The sequence below is a fragment of the Taudactylus pleione genome, unplaced genomic scaffold (assembly GCF_031769625.1).
Source record: "Taudactylus pleione unplaced genomic scaffold, aTauple2 ptg001598l, whole genome shotgun sequence".
Lineage (NCBI taxonomy): Eukaryota > Metazoa > Chordata > Amphibia > Anura > Myobatrachidae > Taudactylus > Taudactylus pleione.
Genome location: NW_028285995.1, coordinates 73,010 through 99,810, shown reverse-complemented (window position 1 = coordinate 99,810; position 26,801 = coordinate 73,010). Strand labels below are relative to the sequence as shown.

Here is a 26,801-nt window from a genome sequence, read left to right as displayed (position 1 = left end):
TCAGGTTTTTCTGTCTAGCAAATGCAATTTTGTGTTTAATTCAGGCCTGCATAAAATAATATAACATTTGGGGAAGAATATACAGCCTAAAAGTCCAGCGTTTGAGGTCAGTATGGAGAAGATCTCCACAGCCACCATGTATTTCCCTCTGGTGCTCAGATACGCCGGGATCATTGCAATCCAGACACTGCAGAACACCAGCATGCTGAAGGTGATGTACTTGGCCTCATTAAAGCTGTCCGGTAATGTCCGGGCTACAAACGCTGTAATAAAGCTCACAGCTGCCAGAATCCCCATAAAACCCAGGACCGAGTAGAACCCAATAACTGAGCCCTCATTACACTGAACGATGATCTGTCCCTGGTAGGAGTGTGTGTCCAGCTCCTGGAAGGGGGGAGAGACAGACAACCAGATAATGCAGATTATAACTTGGGCAGATGAGCAAATAAAGACAACACAATTGGGCAGTGTCGCTCCCATCCATTGTCTCCACACACTGCCGGGTTTGGTGGCATTGAAAGCGATGCAAACCATTATAGTCTTGGCCAACACAGAGGAGACGGCTACTGAGAAGAGGATCCCAAAGGAGACCTGACGCAGCTTGCAGGTGACATTCACAGGACGGCCGAGGAACAAGAAGACACAGAGGAAGCTCAGCATGATGGAGACCAGGAGGAGGAAGCTGAGGTTCTTGTTATTAGCTTTTACTATAGGTGTATCCCCATGTGATATAAATATTCCCAATATTAGATGGGTGATAAAGCAGAAGAAGACTGAGGCAGAAATACATACTGCAGAGATCCCATCATTTGTGTAGGAAAGGAAGTCTTCACTTTTCGGAATGCACAAATCCCTCTGTACATTCGGCCATTCATCATCCTGGCATTTATCACATGCTTTGCTGTCTGTAAAATAGCAAAAATAATGAAGTTATCTTATAGATATTTGGTACAGTTACAAAAACATAGAGCAACTTTATAAATGTTAGAAATAGAGGACACACATTATAAAGGATAATTATTATTGATTTATTGACTTTATTATACGCTAGAAAATAAAGGTATACCATAAATAATTTGTCAAAATATATTAAATGTTAATCCCAAGCTTTATTTTTTATTATTTCTAGCAATAAATTGGTTAAAGGACACACTCGTGAAGTAAAATTAATCTGTTACATCATATGTATCTAAAGAATTTCACAAAATGCAGAACAATAATATTTATTTGATTATATATAAACTGGAGGTATCAACAATGCAATCCCCCCCTCACCTCATTTGGTTTTGTCTTGTTAGAGTAAATGTATCAAGTTATTATTTAACATATTTCTGTGTGACACTTTTTAAAATGTCGATCGTTACTAACTAAACAACACTGGGGCTGTCCCTGAGTCGAGATGCTGCATGTTGTCATTCTCAGGTTGATTTGATGAATGGCAACAAAATATAACACACCCTATTCTTTCTGTAGCAGTTCATCCAACTGTCTGTAAGGAATCGGTATGAAATACCGCCGGCCGCAGCGCTGACAGCGCTGGAAATCCCGATCGTCCTCAGGTAAGTATATACTAACCTAACCTAACCCCCCTAACCCTAACCCTCCTTAGGGGTGCCTAACCCTAACCTCCCCCCAAGTGCCTAATCCTAATCCCCCCTGTAAGTGCCTAACCCTAAACCCCCCTTCACCGCTGCCTACACCTAAGTCCCCTGGGGGGGTGCCTACCCTAAGTCCCCCCCGGAGGTGCCTAACCCTAACCCTCCCTCCCCCTAGCCTGACTCTAACCCTCCCGGGGGGGTGCCTAACCCTAAGTCCCCCCGGGTGTGCTAAACCTAACCCTTCCCCCCACGGCTGTCTGCTCGCGGCGCCCGGCATACCTTTGATCGGGATGCCGGACGCCTGTCTCCCGGCGTCGGGAAAATGACAGGCGTCTAGATATAGACGCCTGTCATTTAACCCACGCTGGGATAAAGCAGTCAGGAAGCCGGCTGCCATGATCATGTTGGCCGGTTTCCCGATTGCATCCCGTCTGTAATATACTGGTAGTACAACTTAAGCATTAAAACTCAGTTTATGGAGCACAGGATAAACTTATTTAAGAAACTTTCCACCCATAGTGGTAATACAAAATTGTCTGCAACTCCTCCCCAAATTTCACAGTTTGCATTACTCACAATTGTGACCATATGCAAGGTGGCAACTATCTTTCGATGCATGTCATTCAGCAACAGTCAGCAACAGTAGCATGTGCGCTTAGTTTATGCAAGGCAAGTGATGAAAAAAATAGCCAATCAGCATCGACAGAGCAAACAGCCAATCATATATGTGTCTCTGTCCTATTTTGCTTGTGTTCCCAAAAAAACAAGTGGAATTTTTTTTAGGGAACTACATAAAAAGTATAAAAACCTAGACACTCACAACAAGCAAGTAGAAGTAATAGCGATATATTGTCAAGTAGTAACTAACAACCAATCCCCACATATAACCTGTGAACCCAGAAACATCACTTATTTCATTCACATCATTAGAGAGCCAATATTTAGGATTCATATCTTTGAAAATTAAATTAGATCCTTATTCGCCTTTAGCACACTGGATCTTTCCTATTTTAATATACTTAAGTCCAGTTTATGGCCACTTACAAATAGGGATACTTTTTTCCTGAACTATCTCTATACATGTCACAAGTGCAACCTAAGTTCTGTGTTCTGGACCCAGAGGACCAATCACAAATACAGTATGCGTATGAGTTTATTGTTCATCTTTTCTGGGAGCCAGTGTTTCTTTATTTGCAGTCAGGTGGATTTGTGGGACTTGTAGTTCCTAATTATGACATTATTAAGTGATGCTGCTTATCCTTTAATTTTAGTGAACTAACTAAATTATTTGTATTTATTCCACAGTACTGTATGGATTTATCATGTGTTTACAGTACTGTGCTTTATTATTGTGTATTTTATAAAATATAAAATAAAGCCAATCCTGTTTATATGGAATCGGTATGATTCCCGGCAGCGCCTGGCCGACCAAAGCAGAGTTCCCGGCAGCGGAAGCCCGACAGCGCTGGAAATCCTGATCGTCGATAGGTAAGTACTGACTAACCTAACCTAACCCCCTAACCCTCCATAGGGGTGCCTAACCCTAACCTCCCCCCCAAGTGCTAACCCTAATCCCCCCTCTCAGTGCCTAACCCTAACCCCCCCTTCCCCGCTACCTAAACCTGTCCCCTGGGGGGTGCCTAACCCTAAGTCCCCCCCGAGGGTGCCTAACCCTAACCCTCCCTCCCCCTAGCCTGACCCTAACCCTCCCAGGGGGTGCCTAACCCTAAGTCCCCGCCGGGTGCCCTAAACCTAACCCTCCCCCCCGCACGGCTGTCCGCTCGCGGCGCCTGGCATCCCTTCGATCGGGATGCCGGGCGCCGGTCTCCTGGCGTCGGGGAAATGTCAGGCGTCTACATCTAGACGCCCGGTATTTCACCCTCGCCGGGATATGACAGTCGGGTAGCCGGCTGCCGCTATTAAGGCAGCCGGCTTCCCGATTGTATACCGTTTATATAGCTGTAATACATCTATGAGACACTTTTTCATTCTACTGAAGTAATACAGTTCTTTCATTGTTTGTTTTTTTGTCAACTCTTTTAAAAGTAACCACATCCACACATATTACCCTTATCTTGGCTGCTGGCCCAGTGTTACACAGGGGTTTTATGGAGGTTGTATAACTGTTACTTTTGGGGCTATATTTATTACTTTCACATGTACAGGTAATGGAGTCCTTATAAACTTTGATGCTCTAAATGGATTATCAAATGTACCTACCAATTGGTGGAGTTGTGGTCCTGCTACAGAAACTTTCTGGCTTATCTGGAGGAAATGCAATAAGATTACTCAGTTTTGGCCTGACTAATTCATCCCTCTGTCAGGACAGTGAATTCTGGATTTCCCGGGTGAGGTCTAGATACTTGCTCACTGATAGATTGATGTTTGGAGTAAAGAGGGACGTATGTAACATTTCCTAATAGGTGTGCAAGGTAACTGGTGTTAAGCGGCAGGACAGTCCTGGAAGGAAAGGTGCACTGGGATATGCCACTGAGACATGTACTGGATGGAGACACAGACTGGGGCTAGATATGAGTTGGAATATAACAGACAACTGAGCTTGGAGATTAGCGATCAGCTGACCGGGACAAACATGGAGGCACCCAGTGTCTGAAGCCATCAAGAATGCCGCCAGAGCCCCAGGCCACTGAGACCACCACCATGCTGGGAGCCCATCAATAACACACTCAGGGGGCCAGGACCGACATGGCAGCGCCCAGTGTCTGAAGCCAGTGGGAATATTGCCAGAGCTCCAGGCCCCTGAGACCATCACCATGCTGAGAACCTGTCGTCAGCACACTCTGGGGGCCTCTAGGCTGGGACCCCCACCAAGGCATAGCAGCAGGACTCTGAGGGTTAAGAAGGATTCTTCTGGTGGAAAGCTTTCACAAGTTGCGGAGCATGAACATCCATAAAATCAATCCAGGCTCTTTTTACCGGGCTATAGCCCTGCCAGTCGATGAGATATGGCAAATGACCAAAACAATGAGGGGAATCTAGGCTTTGATAAATCTCCAACTCCACTCCTCTGTGAGTTTTGATTTTAGGAGTTTTTGGTGCTGAAGACTGAAATCGATTTAAAACTAATGGTTGTGGAAGAGATATATGAAATGAGTTAGGTATCCAAAAGTGAGGTAGAAGTTCCAATTTGTAGGCCACTAGGTTTAATACATGAGAAATTGGAAATGGACCAATGTAACGAGGAGGAGCAAATTTCATGCTGGGAACTCGGAGTCGATGATTCCGGGTCCAAAGCCAAACACGGTTTCCAACTTTTAAGGAAGGTATAGCTTGACATTTCCGATCTGCAAATTTGTTGTAATTGGAAAAAACTTTTTAAGGGAGGCATATACACTATTCCATATTTTTGTGAAAGACTGCAGAGTATTGGCAACCGCAGGAACATCCACAGAGGGTAACGATTGGAACTCTGGAACATGAGGATGGAAACCAAAGACTGTGTTGTATTGGTAGTGGTATTGTATCTGGAGTTGCGGGCAAACTCTGCCCAAGGCAGTAGGTCCACCCAATTGTCCTGGGAGAAGGATAAATAAAAGCGGATAAATATCTCAATATCTTGGTTTATCCTCTCCATTTGCCCATTAGTTTGGGGATGATATGCAGAAGAGAATTTGACTTGCATTGCAGAACACAATACTCTCCAGAACCTGATCACAAAATGTACACCTTGGTCTGAGACAATTTCCTTCAGGAGACCATGGAGATGAAAATCTCACATTTGAAGATGTGTGCTAATTGAGGTGGTGACATATGACCGTCACATATGACAAAGGAATAAAATGGGCCATTTTAGAAAAATTATCCACCACCACCCAGACGGTATTACATCCTTTAGAGACAGGCAAATCTGTAATAAAGTCCATTGATAAATGGGTCCATGGCTGCTTTGGAGAAGTGGTTGGAGAGGGCCAACTGGTTTGATAGTGGTTGGAGAGGGCCAACTGGTTTTTGATGTTGGTTTTTATGCTAGGCGCATTTGATACATGAGGTGATGAAGTCCTGAACATCTTGCTTCATGGAAGGCCACCAATAAAAGCGCAAAAGGCTTTAAGAGTTTTCCTGATGCCGGCATGACCAGCGAACAAGGATGCATGACGTTAACAATTTTTGGCAGAGTTCTAAATGTACAAACATCTTACAGGGTGGTGGCACAGGGGCTACCTGAGTGTTGGCAAAAGAAAGGTGATTGAGATAAGGACAAGATTCTTGATAATTAGCATCCTCTTCAGTAGACCAAACATGTGATAGGGCATCTGCTTTATGATTCTGAACTCCAGGGCAGAAGGTGATCTTGTAGTTGAACCTCGAGAAGTATAGTATCTAATGAGACTGCCGAGGGTTGAGATGTTGGGCGGACTTTAGATACAATAAATTCTTATGGTCTGAGAAAATAGACAGGATGTTTAGCACCCTCAAAAAGGTACTTCCACTCCTCTAAGGTTAACTTGATGGCTAAAAGCACTTGGTCACCAATTGCATAAATTTTCCAACAGGAGCAAATCTTTGGGAGAAATACCCGCAGGGATCAGGCTTCCCATCTTCCATGTTCTGTGAAAGGACAGCACCTATTCCAAGAGATGATGCATCAACTTCAAGAAAGAATGCTTTTTCCAAATCAGGCTGACGGAGGATTCGAGCTGAGGTAAAAGCTTGTTTCAAACCATGAAAAGCAGAGATGGCCTCAGATGACCAGTGTGAAGGATTGACTCCTTTTTTTGTCAAGGCTGTTATCAGAGCTACCAGAGAGGAATAATTATCAAATCCTAGAAATCGCTGGACTACCTTCAAGGTGGATGGTTGTGGCCAATCTCAGATGGAATTTAGCCTTTTCAGGATCCATTTGAACATTATTTCTGGAAATAATATACCCTAGGACACTCAGGTACATCAAAAATACACTTGGATAGTTTACCATAGAGATGATTGACACGAAGGTGCTGCAAAACTTCTTTCACATGCTGCCAATGGGACTCCAAGTCTCGAGAGAATATTAAATTGTCATCTAGATAGACAACTGCATAGATGTACAAGAAGTAACGTAAAATCTCATGAACAAAATGCTGGAATACAGAGGGGGTGTTGCAAAGATCGAATGGCATAAGTAAATATTCGTAGTGGCCATCATGCATATTAAAGGCGGTCTTCCACTCATTGCCTTCTTTTATTCTCATTAGATTATAAAATCCTGTTAAGTCAAGCTTGGTGAAAACAGTTGTTCCTCTCACCCTATTGAAAAGCTCAGAAATACGAGGCAAAGGGTATCGATGTTTGATGGTTATATCATTGAGGCCACAGTAGTCAATGCAAGGGCAGGTACAGTACCACTGTCCTTCTTCTTAACAAAGAAAAAGCCTGGCAGGCTTCTTGTTCTCATTTCTATATTTCCCAGTTGATCCATCTCTGGGGTGGTTTGCCTATACTTCTGTTGGCATATTGTAAGCTAAATATTTGTGTTTTCCTTTTACACACTGCTGTTGTATCTCACCGTTTATAGTAGGCTACCTGCCATCAGCTACTGTGGTTTACATTAAAATACATTAAAATAAATGTATCTTGCAAGTTGAATAACTTTACTAAGTGTTGCCGCACTCACTGAGCTATATCAGATGCTAGTTGCAGATACACTGATGTGTTTAGCTGTAGCGGGATGTGGTATATACAGTGGCAAACGCAGGATTTCCAGAGTTGGGCTTCCAAATGCTTGATTTTAGGATGAGTGTGGCCATTCCATGAAGAGGGCATAATTAGCACTTAACCAGCTTTAATGTGCGTCATACAAAGTGTATTGTGTGTCATAATACCAGCATATATAGGACCATCCAGCCTGAGCTGAATGTATTTATTTAAGATGTGGGCTCCATTTCAGAGCATTGGAACAAGTCCGAGAGTCTAGGGGAGCAGCAGAAGAGCCTAGCACTGCCCTGGACATATATGTACATATTGGTCTCGTTATGCATTGGATAGTGTATTATTATATGGTATTAATAAGTAACCCTATTGATGGTCTATAGCAGTGCACCTCTAACAGTGCATGTTTCCCATATTTCCTAGTTAGTGCACAGGTGTAGTTACTACTGGTTGAAAAATGTTAAAAGATCGACAGATGGTGCTGATTATTTCATTTGTGATACTGAGAAGAACATGCAGCACTAGTAAAATTTTATTATATTGCAGTAGTTCTCAAACTCGGGCCTCAGGACCCCACACAGGTCACGTTTTCCAGGTCACCCAGCAGGTGCACAGGTGTATTCATTACTCACTGACATATTTTAAAAGATCCTAAGGTGGAGCAAATTATTTCACATGTGATACTGTGAAGAGACCTGGAAAACATGCACTGTTTGGAGTCCCGAGGACCGAGTTTGAGAACCTGTGTTATATAGTATTGTGTTATATAGTATTGTGGTCATGGTGTGGGCTGGGGAAGGGGGGTTTCCAGGCAACCGGAAACCCCTCTGTGTTTTCCTATGGTATATACACTAATAAAATCTACCTATAAAATTCCTTAAAAAAACATCAACATTTATAGACCCCCACAATAGTGAAATAGACTTCGTAGCCAAAAAAAATGTTTTAACAAAGCATCCTATTAGATTCACATAATTTCAGCTGTACATATTTACCACCACAAAGTCCAAAACAGGACCTGTTTTGGACTTTATGGTGTTAAATATATACAGCTAAAATTATGTGTATCTTCTAATACAAGCACTGTGACATTTTATCCACTGTCAGTTGCCCCTAAGAGGCTATAATAGGAACAGGCTTCCATTTTGCACTATTGCACTTTACTGGACAATTATGTGCTAATTCCCAGCTGCTGAGAAAAGTTACTTTTAAGTAATATTTTACAACATATTACTGTCTATGCATACAGATGAAATCTATATATGGCTCTATTTTTGTATTCACTGGTCAATATTAATTTTTATTTTTACTTAATCTTTATTTTAATAATTTCTATATGTTTCTGTACACGATATATTAAATATGAATATTCATAATCCATTCCATCTCATTCTCAATACTTATTAGTGTTAGTGCTGTTTACTCTTTGTATGTGGTAATGGTCCAACTAACCTGTCCATTTAAGTCATCATTGTTTGTATTATATTCGATTATCAATGTGCAAAATTTCATTAGATAATTATTAGTAACAGTTATACATTGCTTTTGGAATATTTATAAAAAAAATAAAATGTACCTGTTGTATTGGATACTTCTCCCTCAGAACAGGGGACACAGTCGTAACAGCAGGAGTGTATTCCAGGTCTTGGGATGCTCCTACTTCCAGGTGAGCACATGTCTGAGCAGCGAGCTTCTGGAATCTGAAATGTAGACGGTGGAGCATATCCAATTTGGTGCACAATTTTTGCAAAAAAAACACACCACGCACAGTGTGACCATTTTTTCATTAACGTGGGTATGCATGCTCCCGATACCTATCGGTATTGCTATCCAATTGAAAAAAAATGGTTGCAGTCATTTTTACCACAAATACCCACAGGATTTAAAAAAAAAAAAGCACTTGTGGAACAGACTATATCCTGAATTTTTTTTACAAAAATTGGGTAACAGTAATAATATTTATTACTGCCCCAAAGAAAAATATATCTTGAGATTTACAAATGCTGCATATCACTGATTTTTGTATGTTATTAGAAAGTTAAAAAACTGAAAAAAAAACAAAACAATTTTTTTGTTCAATTACAAATGAATAAAATGAAAACTGCAAAAATATTATTATTAAATTATTTTGGGGTAATTTTAGGCCAGTTTAAAAAAAGAATAAATTACAAAAAGCTATTATTTTTTTATTTAATAAGGGTAATTAAATTTGGGGTGCATAAATAAGTGAAAAATTTTATTCTGAGGTAATTTGAGGTCAGTTTTTAACAAACAATAATGACATGTAATATTTGGACTAATTAAGCTAATTGAAAACATCCAATTGCCTAATTAGTCATTAGGTGAGGTGTCCAAGGGGTCCTGAAGAAAGTACCGATATTTTAACATAAAATAGGAATTTTAAAAAACATTGCACCTGCACTGAAGCTTAACCTTAAACTTTACCTTAACTTATACTTACCTAAAATAAAGACACAAGACAACTATGTGGCATTTTTAAAAAAATGGTCAGCTTAATATAAATACAATGTATGCTGGCACAAGCAATTCAGTGACCGTTGACTCAAATGATGCAAATACATCACCACAAATTGCAAGGGCTAATTATCCTTTCTACAAAAGTGGGACATATCCAACACCCATTCCAATACTGACAATGGGCCTGATTCAGAGCCGGACGCTATTTGCGCTCGCTCGTCCAGAAAATAGGGGTGGCTATTCAAATCAACCGTTCGCTGTTTGCGGTCTGTTCACGCCTCTAGGTCTGAACGAGCGAACAAAACTTGTGGTCGTTTTTTGGGAAACTACGCCCCCTGGCCGCTCGCATCCTACGTCATGTCCGCTATTTATTAGATTAATCGAGTACATCGAACAGGGTATGAGTTGCTCGCTATTCCTGTGGTTGGTTTTTGCTACCACAATTTTGCGAGCAGTTCTGGCAAAAAAAAAGCCCGTGACGTTGTCAATGACGCTGAAGTTTTAATTATGCACACCCATAAAACGCCCGTTTTGACCTTTAAGCATGCCTGCGATCGGATCTCCACTCCCCGTTTTCAAGCACCTTCCCCTGTTACCACCCACAAATGCCTCATTCTGTCACTCAAAATAGCAGGCATTCGCTATTTTGCGAGCACACGATTTTCGGCCACACTGAGTGGTTCGCGCATGCGTATTACGATCCGTACGCATGCGCAGTTGGGCAAACATCGCTCGGAGTGAATGAGCAGCCACTTGCGTCCGGCTCTGAATCAGGCCCAATGTGTGTACCCAGGGACGGCAGATGTAATGGCACGATATATGGGGTGTTCTGTACACACTGCACGATCTGGTGTATGACCACCCAAGATATCATTACCCCACTGCATCCATAACCATGGTATAATTCGCCTGATCTTGAGATACGACACATGGGAGTGCACAATAGTGTGTACTCACTGCATGATCTGGTGTACAACCGCCCGATATATCGGTTCCCCACCACATCCAAAAGTATGGTGTCGACCACTGGATCTTATGATCTGCGATGCATGATAGCAGATCAGAAGATGAGACGAACAACACACGGGAGCGCACAATCTCTTGTACACACTGAGTGATCTGACCTATATATGGGGGCAGCACAGATGATGTAATGGTTAGCATTACTGCCTCACAGCACTGAGGTCATGGGTTCGATACCCACTACGCCTTAACTGTGTGGAGTCTGTACTGTATATATATATATATATATATATATATATATACAGTTGTGTCCACATACATTTAGCCTCTTTGTGTGTTAAACACCTCTTCTAGTTGCGCCATGCCGAATAGGACACACAATCAGCTTCTGCTGATTAAAATGATATGCGGCATACCTATGCTATGTGTGCAACTGCGGCTCTACCTGAATGCAAAACACTGTGTAACAATGTCACAGCCTCTGACAATGTCATGTTGCATTTTGCATGCAGATATGACCACAGTCACACACAGAATATAGGAATGCTGCACATCATTTTAATCAACAGAAACTGCTTATGTGCACTATTTGCATCACTGTGCAAATAAGATGCACTGGAAGGTAAAACGTTGCAGGAAAAGACGCTCGCCGCTACCGAGTCACAAGACGCTCACGTGTTATGTACAGTATAACGTGACTTGTAGCGCACGGAGGATAGATGTATGTGGACACATCTGTATATATATAAATATATATATATATATATATATATATATATATATACATCTGTGACTTGGCACTCGGGTACCCTCCGGGGTATAAATGCTCCTGTGCCCTCCTCTAGAAATGCAAGATTCCTTATATATGAACGAGAATGAGTAGGCACTAGGAGACTTCTTTGTAAAAAATCTATTAGTGATTTAATGGTGTTATCATCATCGACGTTTCGAGGATCGTATCCCCGTCAACAAGTTATGTTATGTCCTGATGACGGGGATACGATCCTCGAAACGTTGATGATGATGATGATGACAACATTAAATCACTAATAGATTTTTTACAAATAAGTCTCCTAGTGCCTCCTCATTCTCGTATATATATATATATATATATATATATACATTGCGGCTCTCATCCGGACTTGGAAGTAACACAACTTAACAAATCATTGCTCCATTGTTAAGTTGTGTTATTTCCAAGTCCGGATGAGAGCCGCAATATGGGAGTTGTATAGCTGTTTGTATGCAGATGCTGAGCACCCTGGCCAGTCTACAACCCAAGAGGGGAGTGCCATCCGTTGGAGATATATATATATATATATATACAGTATATATAGCCAAAAATGTTCAGAACACTAGACAACCAGCACACCAACTTACTGCAAAAAAGTTTTTATTATATCATTTTTTTCATCAATCAATATTCCATATGAAAAACAGCGTCAGTTCACAAAAAAAGTGCAACAGTGCATATGTGCAAACCAGAAGTATAATATGATGCTCATCATCATAGGTAAACCACCGCTGTGGCATTGAAGTATGTAGCCCGCTGTTCGGCACCCTTAGGCGCCCCAGGAAGAAGGTGCCTGAGGGTGCCAAAACAGCTGTTGGGCCGGGAACTGATGCTGTTTTTCATATGGAATATTGATTGATGAAAAAAATTATATAATAAAAACTTTTTTGCATTAAGTTGGTGTGCTGGTTGTCTAGTGTTCTGGACATTTTTGGCTACTTATTTGATTTGACCAAGCACCCACGGAAATACAGACTAGATTTGAGTGTGCAGGACTTGGGAGCACTTTATATATATAGTCTATATCCCCTATTCATGATATAGATTTAGATTTAAATAAATAGACACATACAGTAAATGCACTTTCTATAAGTGAAACCAAGAGATCTGCTAACTGGTTTAATTTAAGATTGAATGCCCATAATCATTTTTTTGTTATCACTTTATTCAATATTTTGATTCATTTTAATAAAGGATATAGATTATTTAAAGAAAAGGCTATATTATTACAAAGATAACATTATTGTATTATTTCCCTTGAATTAAGGATAAAACTTATTTTTCTTTGGCTATACAGGTTTAGTTAATCTGGTTACGGTGTCTTGGAAGAACCCTTTGTGATACTGTTCATCCATCTTTGGTTATCGGATTTACAGAGTAAGTATTTTAATTTTCAAAGTAAAGAGTGGCTGCAGCTAACCTGATTGTCCCTGTGCTTCCATATTATTGCACTTTCATTGATGAAAAGCTGCTGGTCTTCCTTTGCGGATGGTTTTAGGTCACCAACATCTCTTGTCACTACTTTCAGATTTTGTGTCATTATCCAATTAAATATACGATATGAACTGACATAATCCCCATTTCTGTCAAAGCCAATATATGATCCATCTTTATATGTATATGTAAGATTCCTCAAATAGCGATGTAACTTTAAAAACAAAAGATTAAATGAAGCTAGGACATAAAATACAGGTAACATAGGGCCTGATTCAGACCCGGACGCTATTTGCGGACGGTCGTTCCAAAAAAGGGGCCGTCTATTTAAATTGAGCGCTCGCTCTTTGCGGTTTGTTGACACCTCTATGTCTGAGCAAGCGAACGAAAAATGCGTTCGCTATTTTGTAAAGATGCCCCTTTGCCGCATCACACGTCATCTCCGATATTTATTAGATTAATCGGGTACATCGAAAGGCATCTGAACTGCTCGCAGTGCTTGTGGTAGGTTTTTCTTACCGCTATCACTGCGAGCAGTTCAGGCTAAAAGACAACCAAGTGACGTGGTCGATGACGCTCCTTTACTAATTATGCACTCCCATTAAACGCCCTTTTGACCGTTAGGCACGCCTGCGTTCGGATCTCCACTCCCCCGTTTTCAAGCACCTTCCCCTGTTACCACCCACAAACGGTACATTCTGTCAATCAAATTAGCAGACCCTTGTTTTGCGAGCACACGATTTCCGACCGCAATGACTGGTTGGCGCATGCGCATTACGACCCCTACGCATGCGCAGTTGTGCGAACATCGCTCAGAGCGAACGAGCGGCCGCTTACGAGCGGCTCTGAATCAGGCCCAGAATGTCTAGTAAACAATTTGAAGACTACTGTTAATGTATATATGGTTTAAGCTAATGCAAAATCATAGAAGAAATGGGAGATGTATATAATAATATCTTAGTGGTTCCTAAAGTGCCTAGTAACAACACAAAGCCGTGTTATTAATGCACTAGTCCAGAAAGGAAACACAAATGGGGCAGATTGTAATTATCATTTCTCAATTGCATCCTAGAAAATGATAGACAGAATCTGGTTGCTATGGGCAACACCAGTACTTTTCATTTAATAAATGCTTTAATAAGTCTACCCCAAAATCTGGCATAAAAGAAACACAATACTTACAAAATTGTACATGTTCAGATTTATCCCAAAGCCACACAGACCCAGGTGTCAGGCGATGGAACCCGAGGGCTTTGTCTGGGGAAGGCGCCCACTGACCTGCTGTGTTAGAACCTCATCAAACTCAGATGGGGAGAAAATATGTGCATAGGGAACCTCGTTACTAAAGCTCACTGAGGATGAGGGCTAGAAATTGCTTTGACTCTGCACTGTGATGCCTACTTCAAAAGTTATGTCTACATTATGGTCTTTAGAGCCACTTGTATAGATGATTAGTGGGTCTGTGTTTGCATAAAGCAAAAAACTCTGAAGGTGTGCATTGAGCAAAAGTGCAAACACTGCATCAAAGTCCAAATTCCTAGCACGTTAATACCACCCCTTCCATTAGAAGAAACGTTCTATTGTTTCATTTAAAATACTGCTCTTTTTAAGCTTATATTAATCAAGAGAGTACAGGGGACATCAGAACAGTGCGTATTAAATGTCACTTTTAAGTGTTTGCGAGTATCTTTGCAATTGCACCCATTATTAGCACAACAAAAAATTTCTCTAAAAGGCACCTTCTCCACCCATCACAGGGCCTCATTTATGAAGAAGTGATATTCTTGTTATCACTCGTTTACTAATCTTAAATGGTGCTCCAACCAATCAGCTCCTAACCGCCATGTGTTTGAAAAGTGACAGTTAGGAGCTGATTGGTTGGAGCACCATTTAAGATTAGTAACGAGTGATAACAAGAAAATCACTTATTGATAAATGAGGCCCTGTGATGGGTGGAGAAGGTACCTTTAGACATTTTTGTTGTGATAATAATGGGTGCAATTGCAAAGATACTCGCAAACACTTAAAAGTGTGCTGCGCTCCACCGAACTAAGGACCTAGATGCGGCGCATCTCTTTTCCGGCCCCGCCTCCTGGCCGCTTGCTTGGCTGTGGGTGTCCACCCACAGCTTTAGCGAGTGGCCAGATTGATGGTCGCGATGGTCAAGACCATCGCGACCATCGGGCTTGCGACGAGACCCTTGTGGTAGGGTCTCGTCTACCGCAAGCCCCAGTGAGCTTTCGGCTCTATTACAGCCGGAAGCTCACCACTGACATCACGACTGATGTCAGTGGGGCTGCCCCCAAATGGCAGGCGTTCTGTCGGGAATGCCTCCCTTTGTGTAGCCACCCCCCGCTCCGCCTACAAAACGGGGCGAGCTGTCGATCAACATCGACAGTCACCCTTTTTGTAGTGAGCCCCGGAGCAAGAGAATTTCTCTCTCGCTCCGGGGTTTGCGCACGTGCAGTGAGGCCGCTGCACGTGCGCAGAGCACAACATCGACCCACTTGCGAGCGCTCAAGCACTTGCGAGCGGGTCTGAAATCTGAATGAGACCCTAAGTGCACTTGCAGTGAACACCCATCGCTCCATCCAACCCATTAGCCATAAAGAGGCTTCTTACAATAGTCGCGCTATGGATGGTTCCAGAAATCCTTCCGATGAAGAATTTCTTCCAAATGTTGTTTCCAATATGTAAAAAACATAAACAAATATACAATGGTGTGATAAGGTTTAGAGTCCAAAATCTTTTACACCCTTCGTGTTAAATTCTACAGAAAGTGGTGAAATAGTCCTCATCCAAGAATATCTTTATCGTTATTATATCCAACTTCCTTAGAAGGCACCCAGTGTGCAGACAGTCCACCTTACAGTAAGAATGCTTACATGTGTGCTTCCTTATTAGCTATATGACATACACATAAAGGTTTCTTTTTATCTTCCTCCAAAGTCTTAGATTATACGACCAAATTCCTCATGGTGATATATATGAACAGCGTCAAACAAAAGAAGGAATGGAATCAGCGGATATTGAAGATAAAAAGTATATTTTATTATAAAAATCGCATGCCTGTCTGGCTTGACATTGTCACTGTAGTGATATGTCCAGGCTCCATCTACCTACAGTATACCTGGTGTTAACCACATATGGTATGCAATGTCCCTTTAAGTTTTTATTAATAAAATATACTTTTATCTTCACTATCCCCACCATCTGATTCCATTCCTTCTTTTGTTTGACGCTGTTCATATATATCACCATGAGGAATTTGGATATATTCATGGATGAGGACTATTTCACCACTTTCTGTAGAATTTAACATGAAGGGTGTAAAAGATTTTGGACTCTAAGGGCGGAATTCAATTGATTCCTGCCCCCATGGTGCCCGACGGAGCTATTCAATTCTTGCTCCTGTCGGGCACGATCAGCTGCCAGTGCTACATTTCAGCTCGCAGCCCCAGGGGGATGAGAGCAGAAATGTGCAAAAAGTGACATGTTTGGGCGCCCAAACATCACTTTCCGCGATCGCGCCCAGCACTTTGGTCGGGTTTAGCTGCTTTACGTGGCTAAACCCAACCACTTTGGGCGCGATCAGCACGAAAATCTGGAGCAATTGCATAGCGGCCCGCGATCTCCTGTCACTTTAGACGGGAGATGCGGGCCGCGAAAACAATTGAATTCCGCCCTAAACCTTATCACACCATTGTATACTTGTTTATGTTTTTTACATATTGAAAAACAACATTTGGAAGAAATTCTACATCTGAAGGATTTCTGGAGCCCCCCATAGCGCGAATATTGTAAGACCGTTCTTTTTTGTATGTATCTTGTTTGTATAAGTGGGTGACTTATTTTACGGTCTTTATTTGCTGCTTGTGGAGTGCAGCGCCAAAGGTTAGAACTTATTTTTGTACTAATAAAGAGGCTTCTATTCCTCCGCAAACGCTGTCATCTTTTATGCACTTTTATAGAAATACAAATAAGGGAATGTGACATCACCAAAGAGGGTTCCGCAGTGATCCTTCCAGAGGCTGAACAACATGTGGCTGCATAGTGCTGTGCTGCTGGAGGACCCTGCTCATTCCAATACCAATCTCTCAAATCTAAGTCTTCCTGCTTACTCCCACCCCCCTTCTCATATTACACCATACATGCCTACCCTCCCGGAATTCGCGGAAGGCTTCCGAATTTTTGGGTAACCCCCCGCACCCCTGGAAGGGTAGGCATTTCTCCCGCACTCTGCCCACTTTCTAGTGAAGTAGGCAGAATGGAGAGACTATTAGCGGCGATCAGTGAGTCCGGGCATTGGGGGCGGGAACTAACGACGCGATTCTATGAGAATCGCATCATTTAGCCCTGCACCCTAATTAAAATATGCATCAACGCGTCAAATTTCCATGAGGGGTGGGGTTAAATGATGCGATTTCAGTCAACACCGCCCCCAACTCTACCCACCTGCTTCTCCTCACCAGGCTTCTTCCTGGGAGGAGAAATACAAAGTCGGCAAGCACTGTGGACCTCATTCAGAGTCGGTCAAAGCGGCCGCACGGTCGTACGGGAAAAGGGGCCGGATATGCAAATGATGCACTCGCATGTTGCGTCCCTAAGATCAGATCGGCAGCTGGCTGACCAAGGGGAGGAAGCGGCCGGAAGACAAAAAATACGCCCCCTTCTCGTACGCATTACACGTCATCTCTGGGCATATAAGGATTAATCGAGACCATCGGGAACCATCGGAACTGGTCGTAGAGCTTAAGGTTGACCATACCCTCTCTTAAGCTCTACGATCATGTCAGTGTAAAAACCTCCCATGTCACATGTGCCATGACGCTACTTTGTTAATTATGCACTCCCATTAAACGCCATTTTGACCGTTAGGCACGCCTGCGTTCGGATCTCCACTCCCCCGTTTTCAAGCACCTTCTCCTGTTACCACCCACAAACGCCTCAATCTGTTACTCAAACTACCGACCTGGCTGTGTTCAAGGAGAGAGAAGTTTCTGATCGTAGCGGCTAGTTTGCGCACGCGCATTGCGAACTTTACGCATGCGCAGTTTAGCGAACATCGGTGGCGTTCGACCGTGCGGCCGCTTCGACCGACTCTGAATGAGGTCCTGTATGTATTACACTTGATGCTTCCATGTCACATTTAGCTCTGAGTGGACATGTTATTGCCTGCCATTGGCTTGCTTATCTCCTGACATATTCTGTGCTGCTGTTATCACTCTGATTACATGATTGACAATAGGTTGTTGTTGACATGGACGACTTTAAGGAAGAGAACACACAGTGAGATTCAGAGTCACACATCGCTGCGACCGCTTTAGCGCCTTTAGGCGTAGTTGCGTCTGCGGCTTTATGCTAATGCTAGTATCAGCATGCTGATGCAAGCGTGTGCCCACTTTGTGCACCTTTAGATGCTGTACTTCCACTTGATGTGTCTTTAGACGCAGCTATCGGACACACCATCGCGACTTGTGCCACCACCATGCTAGGTGCAGGTTCTCCATCAGAGTACAGCTTCCACTGTGAGTGATTAAGGGGTCTATGTACTTTGGATTAGTGTTTTGGTGTGGTTAAGTAGCTAAGGGGACTAGGGGAAGATGTACTAAGCTCTGAAAAGTGATACAGTGCAGAGTGATAAACGATCAACCACCCAACTGTCATGTTACAGGCTGTGTTTGAAAAATGACAGTTGGGAGCTGATTGGCTGGTGGTTTATCACTCTCCAGTTTATCACTTCCCCGAGCTTAGTACATCTGGCCCTATGTATTAAGCCTTGGAGAGAGATAAAGTGGGCGGAGATAAAGTAGCAACCAGTCAGCTCCTAACTGTCACTTTACAGGCTGTGTTTGAAAAGGCTTAGTACATAGGGGTTACAGACCCCCTAAGTGTCTGAGTTTGCAACCAGTTATGCAACACTCCCATAACACGATCATATGACGGGTCATGTTCGCACATCTGAATTAGGCACCTCCCAGTCACCGCCCAGGAACGTCCAGCACATTTCCAGTACACGTCTGACACCGTGCATCCTAATCACAACTGTGTACACTCTGGGTAACGCATGCGCTGTACAAGTTTCTAGGGAATGTCAGTTGCAAAACAATCTCTCACTCCGTGAACATCGGCGTCTATGAAACGGGCCCCAAAAGTTAACACGGTATGTGTCTTGCTGACATACGCCCCTGAAACCACAACATACACTAATCCAGCTTCCTCAGTCAGTGTTTGGGCGATGTACCTGATACTTTGAATTATATAATATCTGTGCATAAACGCTACATTCCTGATTCATCACGGATCGCTATTGCAACCACGTACGCAGATCGGCCGATGGTGCGTACTGCCCATGCGTATGTACTGCAGTGCACATGCGCAGGTTAGCATTGTGATCGCACTTGTGATCACATACGCAGTTACAAAGCTATTGCAGAGTGAATACGGGAGGTTAGTGTTTGGGGGCGGTGATGGGGAAGTGGTCGGAGAAACGCAGGTGTGTCCATCCTTTTGAACGCCGTTGCATGGGCGTGCATAAATTAGCCACTGCGACGGCATACACAGCTTGAGGACTCACTGCGTGCGCCAAGACTTGCACTTTCTGAGAAAGGTCAGTGGTGCTGTAATTCTGCGTGAGGGTCCGATGTTACTTGATGTTGCCGATGAATACGCAGGACTGCAAGGTCTTACAGATGTGAAAAAGCAGCAGTGGGCATCTGTATTGTTGGCTGAGCGGTGGCAGACATTAGCATAGTTTCGCAGCCTCACTGGGTGCGTAATCGCAGCTGCTAAGGCAATAGAGATCCATGCTGAATTAGGCAAACTACCACAATATGGACAAAATGAGATCAAAGACTATCATCAGAAGAGAAAATAAAAACACATAATTAAGTCTACTTTATTTTTGTACCTTTTGTTTAAAATATAGGTTCTTCCTTTCCATTTTTTGATACTTATTATACAGAAGTAAGTGCATAATATTTAGAGCATAAGCAGTAACATAGACCGCAAAAAACACTTGTGGGAAAATGCCATCGTAGTTAAAATTGCGTATTCTCACCATCAGCTCTTTTCCAGAGCATTTATGAGGACGTATTCTATATAAGGAGCTATAATGATGACACGCTAATTGATTTGTTAAGCAGCAATTGTAGTATAAAATATAGATGTGCTCAAGCAATTTATCTTCAGGGTAATTTTCAGGTTTTATTTTCTTGAAGAATGACGAAATTTCTGGCAAATTAATTGGTAAATTGTCCATGACCAAACTGCCATTGAAGATATTGACAAACTGATCCATAAGAAACTTGTTTTTGGCCCAGTACGGAGTTAGGATCATGGTCCTATTACTGAGAACTTCGTACATTTCTGTTAGACTTTTTAGGAAAGTCTGGGTAATTGTCCCACAAAGCACTACAACGTTGGCAGTTGATTTTCTAATTATTTCAGCATTCCTCTTAGTAATCCAGCCTTTATTACTGTTTATGTTAAAACTCATTTTTATGGTAAAAGCGACACAGATGCCTTTTGTGGTCAAATAATTTGTCAGCAGTTCAGCTTCTCTCTCTCCACTGTCGTCATTGGAGGCTAAAATGCCAATCCACGTCCACCCAAAATATTCTACAAGTTTAGAAAGCATTGAATAAGTTGTGTGATCAAGTTGAAGAGTTTGGAAAAAAGTTGGATAGAAATGTTTGTTGCCCAGCACAGGATTTGTCGCACCGTAACTGACCTGAAATAAAAAAATTACTAAAAGTTGCGTATTTTTACAATTTGGGGCCGTATTCAATTAGTTTCGCACCCACAAGAAAGTTTTGCCTACCCGACTTTTTGTGGACATTGCGTGTTTTGTATGCGGAAACTTATCGTGCGCGTCCCCGCTATTCCCCGTATTCAAATCCAAACCACGCGAAAACGGCAAGCGGCGAATTCAGAACAGGCGGATAGTGCTGTCAGAATTGGGGAAATCAGCCTGAACCCCCCAAAAAGATGCACTAACATTGGGGATCAATGTGGATATGTCCGAATAGCCCTAATAAAACTATTTGGGGTACTGAAGTTGTTTCAATAGCTTTTTATTAGCGTCTTTGCACAATTGGTGAAAAATGGCATTATGCAGTATTTTTTGGTGAAAATAAGTAGTCTTGTCAAATTTGGGGTACATGAAAATGGGTGCTAGTATATTTTAAAGTCTCTAAAGTGAAGTTTTAAAAAAACTTAAAAAACGCACCTGTTGCATGCACCTACAATCCTAAAAACACCTGACCCATCCTTGCAAACCCCTAAGAAGTTTATTTCGCTACTTTTTATGCTTGTACCCCCACTTTGTACTTTTTCACCCCCAAATTGAAAGTACTTTTTTGGGGTGTTCTTAGGTTTTTTTCTCTGATATTTTGACACAGTTGTCCTTTGGGGGGGGCTGTCCCTAGGGTGTTGAGTTGTTTCCCCACATTTGCACTCCCAAAATAAAGTTTTTGCACTTCTTTTCTCCTGCTATTCTTAGGCAAATCTTTTTCGCCTATTATATTGCATTGACTTTCCGCATAAGCGAAAACTGTCTGGAATTGAATACGGCGATAAGTTCCAACCACGCGAAAAGCCGTCATCGGCGAAACTTTTTCGCAAAAAATGCCTTTTCGCGTCTAGTTGAATACGGCCCTAAAGCTTTGTAAAGACCTCCATGGGCTTGTGTGGTGATTCATGATAGTGGTCTATGCTAAGGGGTATATTTACAAAAGTGCAGGTTTTTAGAAGTGGAGATGTTGCCCATAGCAACCAATCAGACTCTTGCAATTATCTTCTAGAAGATGCCAGATAAATGTTAAGTAGAATGAGTTTGGTTGCTATGGGCAACATCTCCACTTCTAAAAATGCATTTTAGTAAATATATCCCTAAAAATCTTAAAATTAAAAGTTGATTTTTTTTTATTTGAATCCAAAATTAACACCTTAGAAGACAAAATGGCATGTTATGCAATTACCAGGTAGTAAAAGTCCAACTGTCTTTTATTATATATATTTGTTTCATTTTGTTGTTACACTGTATGTTTGATATAATTTTTGTTCAACAATATTTCAAAACACTATTTTATTAAAAAAAGATTAATCTGAAAGATAATTTTGTTCTGAAATCCTTATCAATATAATACTGTTGTTCGTCTTGAAATTTGCCAATAAAGTTACTCTCATCTCCAAACTCATGCATCCATAGCGTATTATTATTATTATTATTATTATTATTAATAATAATAATTAATTATATTATTATTAGATAATATTAAGAGGGTATTTAATTATGTAATTTGCATACTAGTCTAATAAGAAACTTTTCATTTTTATTTTTTTAATTTATAAAATGCCATGACGCTCAGCAGCACCGGTCAGTGGAAAACCATGGAAATACACTATATAAAGCATTAATGAAGGGTAAGAATGACCCTGCTCTTGATAGAATTTGCAGTCTAATGAGAGAGGGATACAACTGATACACGATCAGTGAGTATGGATCTGAGTGCACACTAAGGCACTTCTGAAGGACTACCAGTATGATTAGCTCAAACAGGGGCAGTGTGTGCAGTGCACATTGGTTCTGGGCCCAGGGGGGTCCACACTGCAAACCCTGCACCCATATAATTTAGGCGTGAGCGGGTTCGGTTTTACTCGGTTTTACTCGGTTCTTATCGCCACTTTACCGCAATTTCGGCTCGATTTCATTCGCTATCCAAAACACGTGTTCGGCGATAGCCAATAAAAAGATCCGAGTAAAACCGAGTAAAACCGAGCCCGCTCACCCCTAATATAATTATACTCGCCTCTCCTCTGCCATAGCAGCAAAAATCACTGAGTAAATTTAGCAGAGGCCATTTTCCCCAGAGATTTGCGCAATAGCAGCAGAGAAGTCACCGGGAACATGTTGTGTGATCCATTTTCCTGGCACTCCCTGCACACTCTATAGCTACGTCCATGATAATAATGACTGATGGATCATGACATTACCATGTTGGACAGGTTAATTGCTAAATGTACAGCACAGCTGCAAACACTGCTGTTATTTAACAGCAGGAAGGTGCATACTGGTGGTTAATGTGTTGTAATAGTTTGAATTTCTTAAAAAAAAATGATACAGTATATAGTGGTATCTAATTTGTTTTCAAAAAAATAATAATTTTTTCCAGGTTGTTTTTTTAATGATTTTTATTTTCATTTCAATATTTAGAGCAAACTATTTCAACACTGTCTGCAGCCCTTCCTGCTGATTAGATTATTTTACTTCAAAATTATTTTACATTATTTGTAGTTTCTACCTATGCAGGTGAGCTAATTTTCCTGCAGTGCATTAACATTTACACATGCATGTGTTTTTCTAGGAGAGTAAATATTTGAAAAACATAGACAGTAACATACACATACATGATGAATCAATGCAATTTTTTGCTTTGTTTTATAATGCAATACTTTTTTTTCTTTCTTCACCTTTAACATTCTAAACGTTGAACAATCACCCTGCAGTTTTTTTTTATATATGAGGTGCGGATTACCTTACTCACATGTTCTCAAGGTTATGTGAGTCATAATCCGCATGTTAATACTTAGCTTTTATCACATCTATCTCTCTATCCCACAGGTTCTCAAACTCGGTCCTCAGGACCCCACACGGTGCATATTTTCCAGGTCTCCTCACAGACTCACAAGTGAAATAATTAGCTCCACCTGTCAATCTTTTAAAATGTATCAGTGAGTATTGAGTACACCTGTGCACCTGCTTGGTGACCCCCAAAACGTGACCTGTGTGGGGTCCTGAGGACCGAGTTTGAGAACCACTGCTCTATCCTATCTATCTATCTATCTAAATTTTTTCCCCTAGGATTCTTTGGGAGCAATGTCTGTTTGGAGGCGTGATAACCCAGCACCTCCAAGTCTAGTTGCTGCAGCAACATCACCACGGGCCCATGAAGTGTACCATCTGGTCACACGTTTTCATATTTGGGAAGCCAGATGACGAGGTTTATGACTCTTTCGACTGCCATCCCAGGTCATCCTGCACATGGTGGAGAGTGACCTAGAGCCCAAGATTATCATCCATGCAACCATAATCTGCATTAGTTACACCTATTTATAATTTGTTTACAAAATGTAACCAATCCACCAATACCCTTATACGCCTGTAATGAATTCCAAAAATTTGTGTCAGAGTATAAATTAGTGCAGCTTCTGTTCCAAGTCCACATCCATGGATCCCAGGCTGAATCAACAACCCGGATGGAGTCACTGCTCAAGTAGAGGAGGGGAGAAGAGTAGATTGTATACAGTATATGGATTGTTTAAAACCAACCCACTCAAAAGACAGAGCTAAAGGGGGTGCTGCTCTTTTAAATCCCTTCCAGTGATAGTGCTTAACCTTTCCACCCTTGGCTCCTCATTCTTGTATAACAGCCACACACAGAGCAAGAATGTATCAAACAAGTTCAGTGTCCATGTACCAGCAATTGTCAAACAGATATTATCAGCATTGTCCTAAGATAAAATAAAATATAGCAAAATGAGACGGTCTTCCCCTGCGGGACTCTCCGAGAGGGTTTTTTACAAAAGTCGGCAAGTATGCTTTAAGAATATACTTTTCGGGGTGGTTCAGGTAATCTTCTGAATATAAAAAAGGATTTCAGTAGAGTCTGCACTAGTCAATCAGTAACAAATGAAAAAATTATAGTTAAACTAAACCAACATCCTGGTCATAAATAGAGCAATTCAATATGAGACACTATCGTTGGTGGTGCTACCAGATATAATTTGTGAAAATCACAATGGAAACTTGTTTGCAAAGAAGCAAAAAAGGCAAATATAGTGTTACTGGTGCACTTTTAAATACATATTCGAAATAATCAAAAAGAGAAAGATAATATATAAAAATTAGAACTTAACCTTTAATAAATATTATTAAAAAATAATGTATAATAGATACACTTCTTACTGGGATAAAAAAAAGGGGAGACATACATACATTTTCTTTAACTGTGTATGTTATGTGTTTAAATTGCCAGTTATGTGGTCGCGTGTTCATGTATATATTAATTGGATTAACATATGATTAATTATGTATATTATTTGAGCAGCTGCGATTTTGATGTGCTACAATAATTTAGAATATATGACACATCCAAACTAGGTGGATTTCTATTCTACTTCTCCTTTAATTATTAATTATTTATTCAACAGTTAATTAGTATTGATATAGGGGAACTAGTTGTAGAAGAGATATTTTCGCTTGCATCACCCATGTTATAATTTATATGTATTTGTATGTATGTATGTCTTCACTTTTTCTGATCCCAGTAAGAAGTGTATCTATTATATATTCTTTGTTAATAATATTTATTAAAGGTAAAGTTCTAATTTTCATATATTATCTTTCTCTTTTTGATTATTTCGAATATGTATTTAAGAGTGAACCAGTAAGACTATATTTGTCTTTTTTGCTTCTTTGCAAACAAGTTTCCATTAATCTTCTGAATATGCTGGGTGCGTTTCGAGTATACTCCATAAATTTCCTCAGAAGAAAAAAAGAATGTAATGTGTCAGAGAAAAAAAGTAAAAAAAAATATATAAACATATCACAAAAAATGTTTAAAAAAAAAAAAAGAAACTTAAGCTAATCTTTTTTAAATGACAAAATTTATTATTTCTTGGTACAGTACTTTTTTTTAATGGACACTACTGTGTATCGCTGCTTTTGCCTTTGAATCGCTGTTATCAAATCTTTTGCCACTATGTTGATGTCATGACTCATACTGAGCACGGTTTGAGCAGAGGTCGGAGACGGGTTTTACCCCTTTCACACCAGCGGCTGGACCTGGGCTATTTCCCAGGCCCAGCCGTTCACACCGGACTTGGGTCTGTCTTCCAGTGTTACAGTGGACGTTTAGAGATTATATCATCTGATATTATCTCCAAGCATTACTGAAGCCAGCCAATCCGCTGATTTGAGGCATGCCCTGGATCATCGTGAACAGGGTCGCACCATTTACACTGCACCGTTACCTGGGTTCTTTATCTCCTGGAACATCTGGGAGGCACCCCCGAAAATTGGGTGGCACACCTGTAAGAGTAAACAAGTCTCCGCCACCTGCCCACACCCACCAATAGCTTCCAAACCCCCTCCACAGCCACCCACTTACTGAGCGAAAGTGGGCGGCCCAGGCGAAGTGATATGAAGATGACGGAAGCCCCGACCCTCGCTTACAATGCCTGTAATATTGCCACTGTATACTGGGAGCTGGGCCACGATGAATGCGATTGCAACGCCATGCGCCCCGTGCTACCCACTTATGCCGATGCCATGCCCCCTGCAAGTCTCCTGCAGGGGACAACCAGCAAGTCAGCAAATGGTTTAAAGCCTAAAACCACCTGAGGCAGATGGACAACCCTGTGCCTCCTATCATTCGGGGCTGCTGAAGGACAAGGGCAGGGAAAAACTAATATGCAGGAACTTCACATTCCAGGACCACAGTCAGCACGGGAGCAGGGCTCACCTGAGGAATCCTGCCCGCATCTTACAGGTTATTATAGTACACAAGGCCCAGACTCTTTATTATCACTAACATTATAACAGTTACAGTTTAATAGAGAAGTCACTTGTTACTCACCTGGAAGTACCGATACACTCCTAATAATTGGGCTATTGGTACTGTGGTTACGGAATGGTGATCTCCAATGAAGCCAATCACCTTGCCCCGCTCTGTACAGGAATAATTAGGCACCGTACGTCCTGGTCCTGATAATATCTGTAATACACTTTTTAACGCCTTATTCCCATCAGAGCATGAGTCATACACATGGTATCCAACTGTTATATTAGGTAAAATGAAAGAGTTGTTGTTAATTTGCTCAAT

General features: G+C 41.4%; 1 protein-coding gene across 1 annotated transcript; it reads right to left on the bottom strand.

The window, feature by feature from the left end:
• On the bottom strand, positions 1-26,801 carry LOC148442157 (vomeronasal type-2 receptor 26-like). Its single transcript, XM_088464154.1, has 5 exons — positions 26,556-26,801; positions 19,826-20,647; positions 12,902-13,129; positions 8,824-8,947; positions 1-905 (listed from the first exon to the last, which is right to left on the bottom strand). Exons 2-5 carry the CDS (start codon positions 20,552-20,554, stop codon positions 1-3), a joined length of 1,986 nt encoding a protein of 661 aa, XP_088320280.1. The 5' UTR covers positions 20,555-20,647; positions 26,556-26,801.

Coding starts and splice junctions, on each gene's coding strand:
- LOC148442157 (XM_088464154.1), bottom strand. CDS start 20,554: ATGCTTTCTAAACTTGTAGAATATTTTGGGTGGACGTGGATTGGCATT. Junction 8,948..12,901: donor GGAAGCACAGGGACAATCAG/GTTAGCTGCAGC, acceptor TCTACATTTCAG/ATTCCAGAAGCTCGCTGCTC. Junction 906..8,823: donor AGAAGTATCCAATACAACAG/GTACATTTTATT, acceptor GCTATTTTACAG/ACAGCAAAGCATGTGATAAA.